A 21,594-nucleotide genomic window follows, 5' to 3' on the forward strand; every position below is an offset into this window, starting at 1 on the left:
TTGTGTCACAGATTTGAATATGATATGAAGTTTTTCTTCCGGTGTCTTCCCATGTTCTCACAAAGATTAAAGGGACATTAGCTGCATCTTTTGACCTTATATTGTTGCAAACGAGTGGTTCATGATGTTGTTCTACTCATTGACTGATGTCTGTAAACGGTCGCCCATTGACAACTTCCATACCGTTTGCGTATACTGTATAGACAAAGCTTGGGTCAGAGGTTAATGGTGGGCTACTTTTAACCTCAGAGTTAGCAAGGGTTGACCCGCGACCAGGCCATAGTGCGCATGCGCCGTGAATGTACAAAAAACTGAGACGTCATCATCTGACGTCATGCATACGGATAATGCATGTACTGCAAGGCAATGGCGACTGCCGAGAGACCTGCGGATAGCACTCGTCAACGAAAGCGTTCTGGTCGCCCGTTTCTCAGTGATTCGGCTCGAAAGCGTTCAAAAGCTCAACGTTCTGCAAGTCGGATAAATATCTTTTCAGAATTTCACCGTTGGAACGAAATTAAACGTTCATTGTCGTTGGAAACGCACCGTCAAGTTGCAACATTTCTGATAGACTGGTAAGTACATGCAACACGTGTAATACTAATACTGGCTTTGTGTACTGTAATTTTTCGAACATGTGAACCCTAACAAAAAGGCAGAGGTACTAAGTACTCCACATATTCAGGTAGGTCATCGCAACCCGAACAAACATAATGAATACGTGTATTCTACGATGTATATAATATATATATATCTTGTGTACGTATGCCAGCGGACATCCATGGTTAGCTCAGCTGCCCATGTAGTATAGTAGCGCGGTTTGTCGCTCGGTACATTTTGACATGGTAGCGAGACTCCGTGAATTTTGATGATGTTGATCTACTACATAAATACGATGTCTCCGACCCTATGTCGCGGGCATCTTCAAAATTTACAGACCATCATGGGCGTTCATTTTCGGCCTCAGATGGTCTCCACATTAGTGTCTTTACATCACGTACTGCATGGAGCTAGAAACGGAGTGACGTACTGCATGGAGCTAGAAACGGAGTGACAACATAGATAATGATACGAGCGGAACTTCAGAGGCTGTAACTCGACAATGTATTCCATGATTTTCTGTGCATTTATGTTGTGTGTTTGATTTTACTAGTGGCTAGTTTTTATGTGTGTGAGTGTGTGTGTATTGAATTTGGAATGATTTTGTCAATCCTCCATTCCTTATAAAGAAATGCAAATGCATTGATCAAACATTTTCTGTGCAGGTACTATAAACATCCAGATGTTGAAACAGTAAAGTCTAAGACTTTACATGAGAGCCAAGACAACGAAGGACAAGAAATTGCAGTGTCAAGAGGAAAAGGGTAATTCTTTTTTTTATTTTTGAATATTTTTGAAGTATTTGTAGATAATATTCATGCAAGTATGCATGGAGCTAGAAACATTCAAAAAGCTGGTATGTTTGATTGTAGATTATGCAGATTACACTATGCATAAATAAACAAATGCGTTGATCACAAATTTTCAGTGCAGGAACTGCTCTTTTTAGCTCCATGGTACTATTAACATGCAAATTTTGAAACAGTAAAATCTAAGACTGTACATGACAGCCAACACAACAGAGGACAAGAAATTGCAGTTTCAAGATAAAAAAGGCATTCCTTTTTTCAGTTTAGATATACTTTTGAAGTATTTCTAGATAATGTAAGTGCCTGCATGCATAGAACTTGGTACCAAAAAGCACATTCAAGCTGACCCCGGTATGTTTGATTGTATATTTTACAGATTATGCATAAATAAACAAATGCACCACAGATTTTTCTGTGCACTATAGACACTCAAAGACTACGCTTAGTTTGAACACAGTCCCTCTATCAACGAGGGACTGTGGTTTGAAAATAATTTACAATCAGATTTGAATTGTTTGCTAACACTTATATGTATTTGTTTCATTGCATGTGTTGAAGGTCTGATAAGCCAAGCCCTGACACTCAAGCTTTTCCTGTCACATCAACCCCATGGCAAGGCAGATCTTCTGATGCACGGAAAACCAAGGAAACTCCATTTGTGTCAGAAATATCTTCAGTTGAGTCAGACAGGTAGATGCACAGGAATTACTATGGCATTCATGTACTCGGCTTTGACTGATATGTTTACAAATGTTTGTCGTCTCTTTCTACAGTACTCTCATGCATTGTAGTTTTTCAGTAGTTGATTACAATATGTCAATGGCTTTAAATGTTCTATAGCGTTTTCAGAATTATTGTTTTTTTACGCTCATGTTTTCCTTCTTACAGGGGTGCGTCAATATCTGGAATTGAGGAGCTCAGTGGTCAAGAAAAATCGATTGTGCAAGATCCACCTGTAGAGTCCGTGCAGAACTCGCCCAAACCTATTCAAAGTGGAAGGTAAGCCTTTCTGCAGTCAAAAGCCAGTGTTTACAGGTTGAAGAATTTAGTGTATATCATTGAAGATTATAATATGCTGTGCCTGAATCCATAAATATGATTAGCTGAAGACTGGGTTTATATTTTCAGTAAGATGACCTGGGCCCTTGATTGTAAACAATCAACAAATTAAGACTGTGATTGGCCTCCGTAATCTCATGCAATGTATGGAATTTGAAAAGTTCTTCAGGTCACTATTTTGGCACAACATCTGAATTCTTGCACAAATTACTATTTTGTGACAGTTATAATTTGCACCATGCAATGGTTCCAAATGACATTTTCTTGAATAATGATAAAAAGACAGGAACTAGCATAATTTACTCTAGGATGTTGAATTGTCGCTGTAGTTTTGTCATTCATAAATAAAAAGCACCCTTCGTAAATTGGCTGATCGAACAGATTTGATAGTATTGTAAGAATTTTCTGTTACATTGTATATTACTTGCCTTGCCTAACAACTTGGTTTGTTTTGATTTCAACAGAACAGTTTCTTTCTCTGGAAATGTTCAGTCTAATGTTCAGAGTGGCACATCTCAACATTTGCTGAAACCATGTATGCAATCTAAAGAAGACACATCCAAGCTTGTTCAAAGTGAACGGTAATGTGTGCTTTCTCATCATTGTAACAGTAACTGTGACTAATAGAAACAAATTTAATGTTTTCATGTAGCTGGCAGTATACTCAAGCTTCTTGTATGTACTTTGAAAGCACCCATCTGCCATGTCTCAGTTAATGGGGGATTGTGAATGCTTCATGTGTCTTAAAATAATAATACACAGGATTTATGTCTAATTGAAACATGGTTACTACTTGTCAGACCTCATAACACATCTGGTGACTGAACATGACATACAACTTAGTCCTTGGAGTGACATTTTATTCCTATGGTCACAGTGGTGTACCAATTGCAAAACTGTAAACAGTATTTACAGGCCTGATACCTATATCTTAACAAGGCCTTCTGTTCTGATCTTTTTCTGTTAAAGGAATGCCCTGTAATCAGCCTGTAATTTTCTAGGTGTGATATTTTGTTTATGCTATTTTGTACATTGCGTAACTTACTCCTATACTACCTCAAACATGCATTTTCAAAGATATGGTTCAGTACATGTAACCGGTATGGCAAAGTATAATATGGTTTTTTTTTGTGATTATTTTTTATCAACAGTCGTGTAAGATGTCCTAGAAGTTTATCTGAGTCATTCATGGACCCATTTGAGTAAGATTATTTTTCCAAATTTTCTCTGTCATCCTAGCCTATTTATCATCTTTGAAATGAATGTGCCTGTTTGTTTTATATTGAATACTTACTATTTTCATGAATAGAAAGGCCTGAGATCCCTTCTTCATTTTGCATATTTTCCATTACATATAGATTGAGCATTGACATATCTGAGCCTGAAGTGAATTCAAGTGATAGTGATGATGATGATGATGAGGACTATGAGCCAAGTTTTGATATGTCTATTTTGTAAGTAAATACTTTCATTTATATTGTTAATACTAAAGAACAATACCAGTTCCCAATTATAAAGTGTGTGCCCCTGACAAATCACTTGTTTGTAGTGCATTTGTAAATTACTAGAAAACACTTTTTTTCCCTGTTAGAGTTTTGTCTTCTATGTCACCTTCCTGAAAGGATAAATTAGACAACTGTTTGTCCTTTATCCCTATATTATGGGTTATCGTAAACATTTGCTATGACTACTGTCCAAGCTGTCATAAAGTCACCAGCAGTGTTTCAGTTGTTTTTCTTATACTATTTCTCAGGATTGATGGTGTAGAATTTTTTCCTGCCTTGAGTGATGATGAAGTTGTAGAAGATGGTGGTACATATGATGACGATGAAGAAATCGAAGATGACATAGATGATATACAACTGCCAGGTCTACGAAGAGTTCTCACCGAGGAAGATGGAGCACGCCTTCTTGATGACAGAACATGTCTTGTGTTCCTGGAACAACTCATTATCTTAGGCAAACAAAGTATTCGCCGTATCTGTGCCGTCAAATCGTGTAATGGTGAGATTTCACCCACTTCATCGTTTGTTGGCTCAGCTTTGTATTTAAAGTGGGTAAGTCTGTACTATCAATGTATGCCTTTTTATACTTGCACATAGAAATACTGTTGATGGCTTGTATTGAGTACCACATATAATTGTCCATATATGTTCACCTTACACTAAGATAACTCTGGGCTTTGATAGACACAACAGCACCAGGTAGCGTCTTCCTTTCAATGTCTTTGGTATGCCATACCGTAATAGGGGTGTTGTTATTTTTTGACTAGCCTTAATATGTATTAATAGCATAGAAGGAAATGTGACACTCTCAGCTGGTACACTACAGTGATGCATGCAGAAAGTAAATTGGTATTTTTACCGACTTCCTTTACATCAGTACTGATTGTGGATGATATGTGCTGTTACAGACATGTCCAGCTGGCCATCTTGAATATGAATGGTGTTCCCAACCAATCCTTAAAAGGAGGCTCCATAGTGGTGATTTGTTGACAGCTGCTGCCATTCTACTCTCAGGAAATAATTACGGCAAAATTAAGTTTTTAGCTGATATTTTATCACTAAAAATTTGTAGTCCGTCAACATATTACAAGATCCAAAGTACATACCTTCTGCCTGCTATAGATGAATATTGGAGACAGCATCAACAAGAGGTATTAAACTCATTTGACGGCCAAGAACTTGTGATACTAGGTAACTGTTGTTTAATTCAGGTCAAGTTTTGTTCCTTTAATTTTTCCATTGTAATTTTTTCCACCATTTTAATAAAGTGCAAGCCCTTGTTCACAGTTGATGAGTAATATATCTTTAGGAACACAATTTATTCTGGTCAGAAGCAGTGCTTGGGTACACTTTTATATGTTTGACCAATATCTTTCCTGCTCTTTGTCGAAAGGGGATGGACGAATGGATTCACCAGGGTTCTGTGCCCAATACTGTTCATACACAATGATGGAAGACACCAGCAAGAAGATCCTGTCTATAATAACAATGGACAAGAGGGCCACAGACAAGAAATCAACGAATCTAGAAAAGGCATGCTTTCAGTTAAGTCTTGATGCACTACAAGAAAAGGGTCTACAAATAAAAGAAGTGGTCACCGACGCCCATATGCAGGTTACATCACTCATGAGTAAGGACACCATTAATGTTTCAGCTTTGACATGTAGACATGTTTTTGTGAAGTAATCATTGTGCAAGTAGTAATTACAGCTATGGTCATGGAGATATTGTTTCTGAAAAAATACTGATTACACATGATTTACGTATGAAACTATCATGATATTAGTGAATTTTTATTGTTCAAGTATCAGTTTAAATAGAACTTCCTTGCTTGGTATTACAGAAATTTATAAAATCATACATTCCCTATCTTACAGAGAAGTCATATCCTGGCATCAAGCACTCACATGATATGTGGCATGCGGCCAAGAATTTATGCAAAAAGATTGTGAAGGTTTGTAAGTTTTTCATATGCAACCAATGCCTTTCCAGTGATGTAGATGTTGGCAGACAGCAAAAGCAATCAGATCTGAGCAAAAATGTGCTGGCTGTCAAAAATTTTACAGTGTTCATTAAACATTTGTAACATTTTCTGGCGACAGCAGGTTTAGACACAACTTGTAACAACCTATGATTTTACATGTGCTGCTTGCAACAAATTTTTCTATGTCCATGCTCTCTGTGTTATTGTTTTAATTTGTAATGTGTAGATTTGTAATCATCAATCTCTGGGCATTACACTAAGTTGATATCACACATGACAATTTTAGTGCACAATCTGTGTAAAAACAAGTCTACTTTTCTTTCAGCCTGCTGTAAAGACATACATAACACAATCTCCGTACAGAGATTGTAGCGCGCCGTGGAAAATTATAACCTAGCTGGGGAGTCTCAGCAGTAGCCACACTAATCTCTGCCACAGCCGACGGTTTTCACCAACTTTTTGGTATTGCGCGTTTTCCATGATATACATTTTCTGTCTTTTTTATATATACTTCGAACCAAAAAAAAATTAGATAGATGAATAGTATGCTAGTCTCAATATCAATCCTAGATTCCGTGAACACTTGCAAAACATAGACCTTGCTCTAGGTTACAGGGATGTAAATTGATGATTCAAAATGTGTGCCCCAACGGCTGTCAGCTTTGCAGACGCGATTGCCAAAGTTTAAGCAGATTATTTATTATTTGTATAGTGTATTAATGTATTATTTTCACCAGTCTGTGCGGAAAGTGCGATCTCTAGCTGGATTGCTCCTATCCGTTTACTATTTCCGCCACGTTTATTTAGCCAGTTGGGCGCGCGCAGGACTGAAAGAAGTCCGAGTTTGGAATATTTAAATTTGCCTGCAGCAGAGATTGGTGGGGGCGCGCGGTCAACGACTCGGAGACCTTCTAGCTTGGTTCGAATTATCCACGCCGCGCTGCTGCCCCACTGCGCTTCAATCTCTGTGTGGAGATTGACAATAACACTGCACATCATTCTGTGTCTTCAACATCCTGAGCCACTCACATTTATTACATCATTAATTTGTCTCACCCTAAACCATTCGGATATGTACAGCTGACATACATGATAAGCTGCATATAACATGTATGAACAAACATGACAAATCAGTGTTGTTCATTACATTTCTTCATGTTTTTTAAATCATTAGGCTGGGCAAAATAAAGAATGCAAAGGGCTGCTGAAATGGACTTCACACATTGTAAATCATTTTTGGTATAGCTGCCAAAAAGCATCTGGCATTGACGAATTTCTGGTAGGTTAAAATGATTATTGATATGTTTCATTGTTGATGTTTCTTTGCTCCTATTTTGAGTGTATTACACGGCCTGTTTCAGATATTAGTGTGTGGTTAGACCTGAATAAAGTCTACATATTTCAATTTGTTTTAAAAAGAACAGTAGCTAGCACACAATAATGCAAGCTACAGAAATCTATAGCTTCCAGAGCAATGCCCACTCAATCTGTTCCGTAGTCTGTGTGAACGTCCGTGTCAAGAGAACTGGATATATGGCACGCCACACTCGCTTTTGGAGAGTCGTACTCCACTACAAAAGTCCCCCCCCTCCGGTTTAGTACAGGTATCAAGTCAAGGGAAGGACCTTTCATATGTCTTTTTTGTGGAGTTATCTCATTTGAACAAGGATTCAGACCTGCTGAGCTATCATGAGGTACAGCAAGGAAGTTTGCCTAGCAGACCAGTAGGCCTACACTAGGCTGTTCGATCAATGTTATGACCGCTGTAGGATCAGTAATGGTGTCATGTTCGGTCTCTCGACATCTCCCTTTGCTTAGCCATGCGATTTTCCAGTCAAACACTGCGAAAACCCGCTTGTTTTCTCTATTTGACTATTTCTTGCCATGTATTACTAGAAGAAGTTAGCAAGTGGTGGTATCAAGAGTGGGTCGTGGGTCAAGTCTGTCGCTGGGCTGGTACATTGTTAGACTGGATTTTCTTATATCCGTGTAGGTCAACACGGCGACCATCTTCCCTATGGATACAACAGCATCTCCCATGTCCTGCTCTGGCTTGCTGATCATGGTCTTGAGTGTAATTTTTGTGGGGCATTGTACTTGTTGCTGGCCTATTAAAATACATGTATATATACAATGTTGATCATTTAAGTGATGTTTTATTGCTGTACTGCACATACCATTGTGTACAACCAATCTGAACATCTGCGATCAAAGCCCATTTGTTCACCGTGACTGCGTGTAGGAGCTCGTATCTCAGCATTTGTCAGAGAAATGCTTCTATTTCCTATCCAGTACCCTGATAAGTCTTCTGATGGAGACATTTTTAACATACTGACACTTTGTTGTCGTTTTACAGGAGATCTGGTGTGGTGTTATTCACCATACAATAAATGAACACACTTGGGGGGTTGTGTATGGTAGAAGTAACAGAATGCAGTGTGACCATGGACCCCTTGCAGAACTAAGTGATGATAGAGAGTACCTCCAGAAGAACAGCACTGCTCACCTGGCTCTTCGGAATATTGTCTTTGACAAGGCTTTCCTGAAGAAGATTCACTACCTCCTAAATTACAGGTAAGCATCATTCAATATATAGATTGTCCACAGTACTTTGGTAATCTTACCTGTGCTTGTTTTGTTTATTTGTATCTTCAATAAGTGAATCGATGAACTGCTATGGCGATGTTTTTAAATATGATAACCCAAAATAGTAAAGACCTAAGTAGGTGATGCAGGTTGGTAAGTATGGTGTGTAGACTTTCTGACAAGGTTCTGAACGTTAGGGACACAAATAAGTCATTCGGAGATGCAGCCTTACATGTATTTTTAGCTGGTGTGTGTAGAATGGGAGGATTGAGGTAATTTGGTATGTAAAGTTAACATTTTACTGTGTTTTTCTTGTGCAGATCAACAGCTGATTTGGAGTCATTCCAGCAGCATATTTTGATGTATGCCTCTAAGAGGAATGCATATACACCACCAGCATATAGAGCCAGGAACATCTTAGCAGCATTAGACCATAATGCACACCATGACAGGGGAATGAGCCAAAATAAGGAGGGTCAAGATATGTAAGTCTGAAAAAACTTTATTGTAACATCATCAAACGTAAATGCAGACTAGAACGTATTTATACATACAGATGTTTTGTGGTGCTGCTGTGTTCTTAAATTAAAGGCCCTTTTGGCAATCTCTAGGGTTATGTCTTTCCAATTTTAAATTTGTCTCTCACTGTTCATTACATTATGCAAAAGACATCAAACACAAACCAGATGGATTCATTGTCATCATTTGGAACTGATAAGCATTTATGCATACACATGAGTTAACTCAGGTCATTTTATATGGTTGCAAGGAAAATGTACAAAGAAATAGCATATTTAAATACAAGGAGGTATTCCTTACATACTGATGTTATGAAAGTATAATTATTGTGATAGTTGTGCAGTCAATAGACCCTCAAGCGTCAGTGCGGTCTAAGTTTGTAAAGTTTGCATTTTGTTGAAATTATGTCAAAGTTGTTTCTACTCTAAAAGCCAACATAATAATGAGAAACAAGGCAATAAGTAGTCCTTTCATAGCAAGAATAAAAATGGCATTTGGTGCATGAAAAATTTTGAACAGCTTATTATCTAATCTTTGCATTTTTGTATATGAACCTGGTACTGATGGCAAGGGATAGAAAAAGAAAGAGGATTCAGTATGATATTGCTAAGCAGTAAGGTTGGTTTTCAGAATAACAGTGGAATTAATATCTTCATTTATACGTCACAGATACCACAGGAAATACAACAAAAAGAGCAGCAGATGGTCTGCAGCTCCCGTTAAAGCGCCTAAAACCTACCCATACATTGCACCATTGAAGAAACTAATATTGGACAAGCGACTACAGGATACACAAGGAATGCAGAAAAGAAAAGAGCTTGAGGCGGATGACCCAAGAAGAATTTCACTTCATCTTGCACCAACTTCACCACCATCCACTGCCACTCTAGTTCAAGAGAAAATATCCCGAAGAAATTAAATTCAAAGTTGACTGACACTGAAAACCAAAATGAACACTATTCTAGTCTAGATGGAACAAACCCAGTATATCGGCTATAGGGGTCAGGATATCTGTCCCGAATTGCCCAGACACAACAACTGGGAATCACCATACGGTTCCCTGTTCCAAGACGGCCATGTTGCCACATGACATATTGTCTGTAAGCAGCATGTCTGTTGGCATCATTATTGTCATCACTGTCGTCTGTGGCAAATATCTTTTTTCTGTATATCCTCATCATGGCTAGTACTGCTTCGTTTAATATCAGCACATCAAATTCCTATAAAGAAATGAAAAATAACATGTCCTGTGTCAAGAAAACAAGAACAGACACCATCAGTATATAACAATGGGCAATTTTTTTTCCCTTCAGCTGGATTACCCACCCACATACATAGTATCAACACACACCCCTCCCTTCCTATATTTTGGTGGATAGCACCAGTTCATGTGTTCTTTTGTTCCAGTCAATTCTCATGTGTGCGACAGTGAGTGATATCTCATGTAGCTTAGGTCGCCCCTCTGACAATCATATCAGTAGAGCAGAGACTGCCCAATTGCCCTAACTGAAACATTCAACTAGCAGCATGCTAGGAGCTATGCAGTTAAGTACAATCATTGTGCGCATAAATTTTGGAATTTTAAAAGATGTTTTTTCACCTAGCAGTGTTTTGCTTTGTTTTTTTCTTTCCAATTTTTGACAATGACAATCTATATAAAACAGTTACCTGGAGTTCATTCAGTCCTGTTTATACAGACCCTCAAATCATCAGGTAGTTGCAGTTGTCAGTTTGCCAAATCAACTCAAAATAGCAACAATTCAGTGTACAAAGTACACTAGTTTTGAGATGAATTATGTTTTTATGGTCAAAAATTGATATCCATACAGTTTCATGTTATGAAGATGTAACTTACATGTCATATATCACAGAAGAGGTGTATCGATTGCCGAGTTTTTTTTATAATTCAGAGTGAACTGTGTAAGGCTGTATCTCTTCAGAAATGTTTATGTCAGATTCACTTTCAAATTGTTACAGTTTATCTGAACAGCATATGTGGTAAGATTATGTCTGTATTTCAGTCAAAGGTGTAAGACTAGTACTGTACTGTTGTCAACATTTACACAGGTTCTCAAGATTACTAATCTGAAAATCAATTTATATTAGTCCTTGACAACCAGTTCCCTATTACTTTTTAGTCAACCAGTCAAATTAGTGAGTTACAACAGAATTTCAGCTGAGGATTTGTTAAATACGTACTGGTGTTCTTGATTTACAGTTTTGTGGATGCATTTCACAACAAACCCGCTCAACTTCTGTTGGCATCTGCCGACATCTTGTGCATACACACCAGTCAGGAGGTGGGGTCGTTGGGGGGGGGGGATGGTATCCCTGCTGTTCTGGTACAACCGGAAAAACTAGGTCATGCACCAGCCCAGGATCACGATCCGCCATCCTTTTCACCAAAGTTCGTAACTCTGGAGCGTCCATGCTTTGAACAGCTGCCTATACAGAAACAAAATTTTGAGTAGTTTACAATGAGAATGAATGAGCTTTATCTTTATGGATTATTGAATTATATTTTATATCAATATGAAAATATATAAACATGTTTATACTTTACCTCTAGTCTTTGGCTTCTTTGATGTAAGCGGGCTACAGCATCACCTATCGAAACTGACAGAGCCCCCCTACTAGTGCCTCGCCCACGTCTTCCTCTTGACCTTGTAGCCCTCTCCCCCTTATGCTAGTGCCCCTGCCTCTTCCTCTACCTCTGCCACGACCCCGACTTCTATGTCCTCGTTGACCTCTGTCTCTTGAACTTGAACTTGACTCATCAGTTGAACTTGCCTGAAATAATGACATATTAGATTACCGTCTGCTGCTGAAGTTAGCAAGATGTGGTATCAAGAGTGGGTCGTGGGTCAAGTCTGTCGCTGGGCTGGTACATTGTTAGACTGGATTTTCTTATATCAGTGTAGGTCAACACGGCGACCATCTTCCCTATGGATACAACAGCATCTCCCATGTCCTGCTCTGGCTTGCTGATCATGGTCTTGAGTGTAATTTTTGTGGGGCATTGTACTTGTTGCTGGCCTATTAAAATACATGTATATATACAATGTTGATCATTTAAGTGATGTTTTATTGCTGTACTGCACATACCATTGTGTACAACCAATCTGAACATTTGCGATCAAAGCCCATTTGTTTACCGTGACTGCGTGTAGGAGCTCGTATCTCAGCATTTGTCAGAGAAATGCTTCTATTTCCTATCCAGTACCCTGATAAGTCTTCTGATGGAGACATTTTTAACATACTGACACTTTGTTGTCGTTTGACAGGAGATCTGGTGTGGTGTTATTCACCATACAATAAATGAACACACTTGGGGGTTGTGTATGGTAGAAGTAACAGAATGCAGTGTGACCATGGACCCCTTGCAGAACTAAGTGATGATAGAGAGTACCTCCAGAAGAACAGCACTGCTCACCTGGCTCTTCGGAATATTGTCTTTGACAAGGCTTTCCTGAAGAAGATTCACTACCTCCTAAATTACAGGTAAGCATCATTCAATATATAGATTGTCCACAGTACTTTGGTAATCTTACCTGTGCTTGTTTTGTTTATTTGTATCTTCAATAAGTGAATCGATGAACTGCTATGGCGATGTTTTTAAATATGATAACCCAAAATAGTAAAGACCTTAGGTGATGCAGGTTGGTAAGTATGGTGTGTAGACTTTCTGACAATGTTCTGAACGTTAGGGACACAAATAAGTCATTCGGAGACGCAGCCTTACATGTATTTTTTGCTGGTGTGTGTAGAATGGGAGGATTGAGGTAATTTGGTATGTAAAGTTAACATTTTACTGTGTTTTTCTTGTGCAGATCAACAGCTGATTTGGAGTCATTCCAGCAGCATATTTTGATGTATGCCTCTAAGAGGAATGCATATACACCACCAGCATATAGAGCCAGGAACATCTTAGCAGCATTAGACCATAATGCACACCATGACAGGGGAATGAGCCAAAATAAGGAGGGTCAAGATATGTAAGTCTGAAAAAACTTTATTGTAACATCATCAAACGTAAATGCAGACTAGAACGTATTTATACATACAGATGTTTTGTGGTGCTGCTGTGTTCTTAAATTAAAGGCCCTTTTGGCAATCTCTAGGGTTATGTCTTTCCAATTTTAAATTTGTCTCTCACTGTTCATTACATTATGCAAAAGACATCAAACACAAACCAGATGGATTCATTGGTCATCATTTGGAACTGATAAGCATTTATGCATACACATGTAGTTAACTCAGGTCATTTTATATGGTTGCAAGGAAAAATGTACAAAGAAATAGCATATTTAAATACAAGGGAGGTATTCCTTACATACTGATGTTATGAAAGTATAATTATTGTGATAGTTGTGCAGTCAATAGACCCTCAAGCGTCAGTGCGGTCTAAGTTTGTAAAGTTGGCATTTTGTTGAAATTATGTCAAAGTTGTTTCTACTCTAAAAGCCAACATAATAATGAGAAACAAGGCAATAAGAAGTCCTTTCATAGCAAGAATAAAAATGGCATTTGGTGCATGACAACTTTTGAACAGCTTATTATCTAATCTTTGCATTTTTGTATATGAACCTTGGTACTGATGGCAAGGGATAGAAAAAAGAAAGAGGAATTCAGTATGATATTGCTAAGCAGTAAGGTCGGTTTTCAGAATAACAGTGGAATTAATATCTTCATTTATACGTCACAGATACCACAGGAAATACAACAAAAAGAGCAGCAGATGGTCTGCAGCTCCCGTTAAAGCGCCTAAAACCTACCCATACATTGCACCATTGAAGAAACTAATATTGGACAAGCGACTACAGGATACACAAGGAATGCAGAAAAGAAAAGAACTTGAGGCGGATGACCCAAGAAGAATTTCACTTCATCTTGCACCAACTGCACCACCATCCACTGCCACTCTAGTTCAAGAGAAAATATCCCGAAGAAATTAATTCAAAGTTGACTGACACTGAAAACCAAAATGAACACTATTCTAGTCTAGATGGAACAAACCCAGTATATCGGCTATAGGGGTCAGGATATCTGTCCCGAATTGCCCAGACACAACAACTGGGAATCACCATACGGTTCCCTGTTCCAAGACGGCCATGTTGCCACATGACATATTGTCTGTAAGCAGCATGTCTGTTGGCATCATTATTGTCATCACTGTCGTCTGTGGCAAATATCTCTCTTCTGTATATCCTCATCATGGCTAGTACTGCTTCGTTTAATATCAGCACATCAAATTCCTATAAAGAAATGAAAAAATAACATGTCCGTGTCAAGAAAACAAGAACAGACACCATCAGTATATAACAATGGGCAATTTTTTTTCCCTTCAGCTGGATTACCCACCCACATACATAGTATCAACACACACCCCTCCCTTCCTATATTTTGGTGGATAGCACCAGTTCATGTGTTCTTTTGTTCCAGTCAATTCTCATGTGTGCGACAGTGAGTGATATCTCATGTAGCTTAGGTCGCCCCTCTGACAATCATATCAGTAGAGCAGAGACTGCCCAATTGCCCTAACTGAAACATTCAACTAGCAGCATGCTAGGAGCTATGCAGTTAAGTACAATCATTGTGCGCATAAATTTTGGAATTTTAAAAGATGTTTTTTCACCTAGCAGTGTTTTGCTTTGTTTTTTTCTTTCTAATTTTTGACAATGACAATCTATATAAACAGTTTCCTGGAGTTCATTCAGTCCTTTTATACAGACCCTTAAATCATCAGGTAGTTGCAGTTGTCAGTTTGCCAAATCGACTCAAAATAGCAACAATTCATTGTACAAAGTACACTAGTTTTGAGATGAATTATGTTTTTATGGTCAAAAATTGATATCCATACAGTTTCATGTTATGAAGATGTAACTTACATGTCATATATCACAGAAGAGGTGTATCGATTGCCGAGCTTTTTTTATAATTCAGAGTGAACTGTGTAAGGCTGTATCTCTTCAGAAATGTTTATGTCAGATTCACTTTCAAATTGTTACAGTTTATCTGAACAGCATATGTGGTAAGATTATGTCTGTATTTCAGTCAAAGGTGTAAGACTAGTACTGTACTGTTGTCAACATTTACACAGGTTCTCAAGATTACTAAATCTGAAAATATCAATTTATATTAGTCCTTGACAACCAGTTCCCTATTACTTTTTAGTCAACCAGTCAAATTAGTGAGTTACAACAGAATTTCAGCTGAAGATTTGTTAAATACGTACTGGTGTTCTTGATTTACAGTTTTGTGGATGCATTTCACAACAAACCCGCTCAACTTCTGTTGGCATCTGCCGACATCTTGTGCATACACACCAGTCAGGAGGTGGGGTCGTTGGGGGGGATGGTATCCCTGCTGTTCTGGTACAACCGGAAAAACTAGGTCATGCACCAGCCCAGGATCACGATCCGCCATCCTTTTCACCAAAGTTCGTAACTCTGGAGCGTCCATGCTTTGAACAGCTGCCTATACAGAAACAAAATTTTGAGTAGTTTACAATGAGAATGAATGAGCTTTATCTTTATGGATTATTGAATTATATTTTATATCAATATGAAAAATATATAAACATGTTTATACTTTACCTCTAGTCTTTGGCTTCTTTGATGTAAGCGGGCTACAGCATCACCTATCGAAACTGACAGAGCCCCCCTACTAGTGCCTCGCCCACGTCTTCCTCTTGACCTTGTAGCCCCTCTCCCCCTTATGCTAGTGCCCCTGCCTCTTCCTCTACCTCTGCCACGACCCCGACTTCTATGTCCTCGTTGACCTCTGTCTCTTGAACTTGAACTTGACTCATCAGTTGAACTTGCCTGAAATAATGACATATTAGATTTACCGTCTGCTGCTGAATGCTAAAATTTTTCAAAAAAATCAAAGGAAAACAAAGGCTGACAAATTTTCAGTGGCCATGTCATTATAGGGTAAATTGACATTTCAATTTTTTTGGGTTTTTGCTAGAGAAATTAGCCTTGCACTATAAATTGAATTAATTTACCTGATTTAGCCCTTCGCACTGGCAAAAGACTATGAAAACATTCAATTCCAAAAGGAGGATGGGACATTGACAAGGCTTGTTATAATCAGTGTTCTCCCCAGAGCTATTTATTATAGAGTGGTGGCCGCCACTCTATAATTTTTGGTAAACAATAGGAACTCATTACCATAACAATTACATTTATTGTTATGCAAATTAGCCGCCACTCTATCAGAAAATCCTGGGGAGATCACTGTATAATTGAGGTAAATAATGCCAATCCTGCCCTGAACGTGACCTTCAGGTATAGAAATAGCAGATTTTTTACCAGAGTCTGACAGATTTTTAAACAGGCTCGTCATGCCGTTGAAGGACAGGCCGCAAAACATAAACTCTTGTTTTTTAACATGTAAGGAATTTTACCATGATGAATCCATAATTCTGTCATTCGGTAGGCTGAATATAAGAATAATTGGGGTCTGATGGCTTTTTACATCGCTAGTTCAAGAAATTTTGTCAAATCGGTTGATCTAGTTACGACCATGGAGCTAAAATGTACCATGATACAACTTTCGCAAACATTTTCTGAAACCACTCAAACCTTTTCTTTGTTCATCATCTTCAAACCATGGACGTACCATGATCAAGCTTAGCTTCAAACAAATGTTGTTTTCACGGTTCGCTCATGAACAGTTTATCTACCCTCCATGAGTTTATAGAGCAATAAAATTTATAACAAAGACGTCGATCAAACGTTACATTTTTTCGTACGCTGGATTTTTGGAAATAATTCAAGAACAACGCTATCACAGCTAGCTAGCCCTGAGTACGATGCTGTGTGTTCCGCTACAGCTAATCGCCCCGCTCACCACAGCTGTAGCGGAACACACAGCATCGTATGCAGGGCTAACAGCTAGCAAACTTGGCCAAATTCAGATTGAGGCCGTCCTCAACACTGTATTGCATGAAAAAGAACGTTAGCTTTATCGTTGGCGATTGGTTGTAGCGTTGTGATTGCAAGCATGCGGGTATCGCCATTCAATCACATCGACTTCCTGTGTAATAATGTTTACACTTCTGGCGTTCATTAGCTATTGTTTCGACTTCGCGTGTGTACCGGTAATGATACATTGCGAAAGTGCGTAACTTCTATCGATCAAAATTACGATCATTATGATGCTCGAAAAAAGTTTTGCTGGTAGTTTTTATACTAGCGATTCCACTTTCTGCTGTAATTGTTCAAGAAAAAAATATATGTCAGAAATCACCTCGCTTCTACGGTGTTTGGAGAAATACACAAACGAGACATAAGCATAGACTGCCAGTCTGCAGAACGGAAAAGTCATTTTGCCGGTACCGGGATGTCATCGTTGTTGTTGTTGTCTTACTTTTAGATAAGTTTCTTTATTCTCTGATCGATGCAAGTCAATGCGGTTACGATTTTCATGGACTATTTATTATTGAAAAGAACAACTTGTAAATTTGTACTTACCTCGTAATCCATTGTTCTTTGTAAATTGCTCGAGGTCAAGGAGATTACGGGCCTGCGAATTCAGGCTTACGCATGCGCACTCCTGTCGACTGACGTAATTACAGTTTGTGTAGTTCGTAAGCGCGCTGTTCAAACATGGCGACTTGTGCAAATCGCGGCGATGACCGAACGAACATTAAACGGCGGCGTATGCCTCATTTGGGTAAATTCAAACACTCTTATAATGATACATTGACTTTATTGAAGTTCTCGGTCACATTCGAGTAAATAGTTTTGGGTTTTTTAAATCGAAAAAATGTCAAAAGATACAAATAATGTCCCTTTAAGCATGTACGTGATGTTAGTTGACACTATACTTTTTAGTACTTTGATTTGTAACATTACGCTCCAGCACTAGTTCCCACAGGTAGCCTTCAGCGGTGACGAAACGTCTTGGGTTGCGGTGCCGAAACGACTCGGACTTGGGGCCTGAAATTGGAAGGCCGAAACGTCTTGGGCCGAAACGACTTGGTGCCGAACGTCAAGAAACCGTCTGGATAAGCTGCCATAACTCTAACTTTTGGGTTGCCCGATGTGTTGTGACGGTTGCATGTCTACCCTTCGTTGTTACGTTTCAACATTGTTTAAGTTGTTCGTTAAACTGTTTTCATTAAAATAATGTTACATCGTACAATCCGAATATGTAGTGTAGGTTTATTCAACGGCACATTGTATGTTGCTGTCAGTTTTTTCATCAATCGAGTGCGGAAGTGAAATTACGCACTCAAATCCAGCCATTATGCAATTTTAGCAGACTATTGCGTATGCCGTACGCGAGGAGAAAAAAGTCACCGTGAACACTGATATATATATATATATATATATATATATATATATATATATATATATATATATATATATATATATATATTTTATATATATATATATATATATATATATATATATATATATATAATATATATATATATATATATATATATATATATATATATATATATATATATATATATATATATATATATATATATATATAATATATATTATAAACAACACCCTGTCATGCTGATTATTCGGATTGTATATGCCACTATCCTTCAGCCAGTTCAGGTGATCTTTAACATATTTTTCCAGTCTTTCATGGAGCTCTTTCCACCATCTTTCTATCTGCAATAGCCCCATGTTACTGGTTAGTATCCCTTTTATATCTTATAAACTACAAATGTCGTTATTGATTACAGGATATACATGTATTTCTTTCAACATAATCATTTTCCAACATAAATCAAACTGCTTGTAGCTCTAGGAGCCTTATGCATCACTGATCAGATATACACAATACTTTATGAGATATAACTGACACATTTATCTGTACTGATTACATTAGGCTCCAACCCTGGGCGTTCAGGCGACACAAGCTACATACATGATAAGCAAATGTTCTTTTTGTTTTTCACATAGACTTGATCTCTCCTCAGAAAGGGATCACTTTGTTGATACTCCCTGCACATCTGATGTACATTAATTACTGATGACATAGTAATGCAAGCCATCAATATTATTATCATTTTGTCTATATGGATACAGAACAGAAAAATTGGAAAAAAATATCAAAAGTCGCAAATATACTACCATCCCTCAGAATTCAACACTTCATCAGCCACTGTGTTCTTGTTTGAGTTCAAATTAGTATTTATAGTTTGCTCCTTGTCAACGCTACACTGATATATTCTTTGTCAACAAGGTTTTTAGGTAAATGACTGATCACTCTAAAGAATAGCCTGCTATTGCTAGTCTCTGTTACTGCCCATAAAAATCAGTAAAAAATTATTAAAATTATTTTCTTTCTGGCCTCATAAAAAAATCGAACATATCTATAAAAACTATAAAAAGTGAACAAATATAAGAGTGGTCTACCATGGAGCTATAAACGTACATGCATCTCAGACTTTATAAACCAAGTACCAATTTGATCACAACACTAACATCACTAACCTGATTTAATGTTGACGGGCCAAAGATAACAGTTTCACTTGGATCCATGTCACCATGATTTCTCCTGAGGAAAACATGCATCGTTGCCATCACCCCGGTTTCAGTGCCTTTATCAATCCTCAGAAAGGAGGCTATTGTCTTTGGGTCATAAAGGTACTCCAAGTACCACCGGCCAATTAATTTGGGGTCGTTGTTGCTCACCCAAATACGCAACCAAAGCAGCTTTCGACTGGCAGAATCAAGGCATCCATACACAGCTAGAGGAAATGTAGAATTCTGATATCCCATAAGCTTGTCATGGCCATCTAAAGAGTGAACCCAGTTGGGCCCCTTAGTGGTAAATTGCCTTTGCCCCTGCATGTCCTCTTCACGCCAACACCGCCCCGACTTGCCAAACCTTCGGGGTCAAGGTCCTGCATCGCAGCGTACACCTACATCTCTTGGGGCGTTCAAATTATGTTCTTGTCGGACTTTCCGGTACATCACTCGATAGCCTAAAAGTTGGCCTGGGCCATCGAGTTCATTTGCCACTGCTTCTTTAACTTGTTCAAATGTGACATTTCGATCGATGAAGTATATAGCGAAATGTCTAAGTCGACGATCGAGGGAACTGAAACTCAAGGCATACTGGGAAAAGTCTCTCCTCGCGAAATCCAAAATTTCATTACGCTGAAGCCCCTGTCGTACGTATATAGATAATGTTTCCTTAAGAAAACCATCCTCTGTCCAGGTTTTTGTTCGACAGAATGCCATGGTAGTCTGTGTTTCTACAAAACAGGAGCTACAGTAGAGACACAACACACATGCAACGACTGGGAAATTTTCTTTTCAAAATCAACGTTTTATTTTTATTTTTGTTTAAGATTTAAAAGTAGTGTTTGGTTTTCCAAAATCAAACCCCTTATTTAATTTTTAATATTTTTTTTCTTGGAGACACAAACAAGCAAAATAAGTATTTGTATACTTTAACCAGTGACAACCCTAGTCCCACATACTGTTGGAACAAACATGGGGTTCCTCAACATGTTTGAATGGTAAATTGTCCTGGAGAAATTTTGAACTGTTGAGGTTTGATGTTCTTGTTCAAGTTTTGAAATCATTTCATTGCAGTGAAGAGTTCACATTTGTTGGCCTTTTTTCAAAGCATGAAATCAGCAGATGTTTCTGCACATGTTCAATCATACAGAAATAAAAAAAACAATTTGATATTTCATCAAAGTTTTTGATCTTCATTACTTTGCTTGAAAGTTAACTGTGGCATACAGTAAATTACAGTCCATATTCCTTACATACAATGGTGGTTTCAGAATGAAAGGCATCCTAAATATTAACAAGATAACTTGTCAATAAAAAAACACTACATGCATTTATTTCTTAACCATTGGTCAAACATGTATTCGAGTATCACCTCTTTGAAAACTCTGCTGCAATGTTCAACTCAGCAAATGAAGTGAACTATTGCAGTCCCATGAAGAAATTTGTTAAACTACATTTTACAATTTCAGACTTTACAATTTACATCAAAATACAGCCAAAATATTAAAATTACATTACTTCAAAAACCTTAGGATATAGGCTCAGCAGTGATTGTGAACTAAATTATGACCTCACTTAATTCTAAAAAAAATGAAATTGTTTGATATATTTATTAAAGCACAAGATCATTCTCAGACAAAAACTAATTCAATCTTACACTTAACTGTTTAAAAATTTCATTCTCAGCTGTTTATGATTTTCTAATAATCCTACAAAATGTTTAACAATTAGCTTCTAACTTTTATAGGCAAAACTTATCAACATCTTTGTTTACCTATTATATCCATTCAAATTTACACTGTGACGGCATGCACAATTTTGCACCCAAAGCTCATTACTTCAATGTATTTTTCAGAATTTTACTTATTTTCCCACTCACTGCAGACCGTTTAATTTCCCCCATAAATTTGAAGCTGCAAATTTCACAAAGATTCAGAGGAACACTGCTTCTCATTGCCAAAAAAACAGTAACTGGGGTCATCATATCTGTCTGGAATAAATTTGGCATTTTCTATGGCTGTCAA

General features: G+C 37.9%; 3 protein-coding genes and 1 long non-coding RNA gene across 5 annotated transcripts; 2 read left to right on the forward strand and 2 right to left on the reverse strand.

Moving 5' to 3' along the window:
• Positions 1–72: 72 nt before the first annotated feature.
• LOC139129808 (uncharacterized) lies at positions 73–10,177 on the forward strand. Its single transcript, XM_070695487.1, has 15 exons — positions 73–575; positions 1,266–1,364; positions 1,968–2,099; positions 2,298–2,408; positions 2,933–3,049; positions 3,620–3,670; positions 3,827–3,922; positions 4,222–4,525; positions 4,882–5,164; positions 5,367–5,603; positions 5,851–5,927; positions 7,132–7,236; positions 8,314–8,531; positions 8,864–9,028; positions 9,732–10,177. The coding sequence occupies exons 1-15, from the start codon at positions 352–354 to the stop codon at positions 9,979–9,981; spliced, it is 2,469 nt and encodes an 822-aa protein (XP_070551588.1). The 5' UTR covers positions 73–351; the 3' UTR covers positions 9,982–10,177.
• LOC139129809 (uncharacterized) lies at positions 10,159–11,725 on the reverse strand. Its single transcript, XR_011551689.1, has 3 exons — positions 11,626–11,725; positions 11,262–11,507; positions 10,159–10,282 (listed from the first exon to the last, which is right to left on the reverse strand). It is a non-coding gene; the product is annotated as an uncharacterized lncRNA (long non-coding RNA).
• A 651-nt stretch (positions 11,726–12,376) lies between these two features.
• Positions 12,377–14,740, forward strand: LOC139129810 (uncharacterized). The gene is made up of 3 exons (XM_070695488.1): positions 12,377–12,563; positions 12,893–13,057; positions 13,768–14,740. Exons 1-3 carry the CDS (start codon positions 12,421–12,423, stop codon positions 14,015–14,017), a joined length of 558 nt encoding a protein of 185 aa, XP_070551589.1. The 5' UTR covers positions 12,377–12,420; the 3' UTR covers positions 14,018–14,740.
• Positions 14,178–17,862, reverse strand: LOC139129811 (uncharacterized). Of its 2 annotated transcripts, none has more exons than XM_070695491.1 (3): positions 15,659–17,532; positions 15,298–15,539; positions 14,178–14,317 (listed from the first exon to the last, which is right to left on the reverse strand). In XM_070695491.1, exons 1-3 carry the CDS (start codon positions 15,899–15,901, stop codon positions 14,302–14,304), a joined length of 501 nt encoding a protein of 166 aa, XP_070551592.1. In that variant the 5' UTR covers positions 15,902–17,532; the 3' UTR covers positions 14,178–14,301. The 2 variants fall into 2 exon arrangements, with proteins under 2 accessions (XP_070551592.1, XP_070551591.1); XM_070695490.1 differs by lacking the exon at positions 14,178–14,317 and adding an exon at positions 17,543–17,862 and having other exon boundaries at positions 14,838–15,539; positions 15,659–15,886.
• Positions 17,863–21,594: the final 3,732 nt, after the last annotated feature.

This window comes from Ptychodera flava, chromosome 3 (assembly GCF_041260155.1).
Source record: "Ptychodera flava strain L36383 chromosome 3, AS_Pfla_20210202, whole genome shotgun sequence".
Classification (NCBI taxonomy): Eukaryota; Metazoa; Hemichordata; class Enteropneusta; family Ptychoderidae; genus Ptychodera; species Ptychodera flava.

Coding starts and splice junctions, on each gene's coding strand:
- LOC139129808 (XM_070695487.1), top strand. CDS start 352: ATGTACTGCAAGGCAATGGCGACTGCCGAGAGACCTGCGGATAGCACT. Junction 3,671..3,826: donor TCATTCATGGACCCATTTGA/GTAAGATTATTT, acceptor CATTACATATAG/ATTGAGCATTGACATATCTG. Junction 3,923..4,221: donor AGTTTTGATATGTCTATTTT/GTAAGTAAATAC, acceptor ACTATTTCTCAG/GATTGATGGTGTAGAATTTT.
- LOC139129810 (XM_070695488.1), top strand. CDS start 12,421: ATGCAGTGTGACCATGGACCCCTTGCAGAACTAAGTGATGATAGAGAG. Junction 12,564..12,892: donor CACTACCTCCTAAATTACAG/GTAAGCATCATT, acceptor TTTCTTGTGCAG/ATCAACAGCTGATTTGGAGT. Junction 13,058..13,767: donor AATAAGGAGGGTCAAGATAT/GTAAGTCTGAAA, acceptor TATACGTCACAG/ATACCACAGGAAATACAACA.
- LOC139129811 (XM_070695490.1), bottom strand. Junction 15,540..15,658: donor AAAGAAGCCAAAGACTAGAG/GTAAAGTATAAA, acceptor GTTTCTGTATAG/GCAGCTGTTCAAAGCATGGA.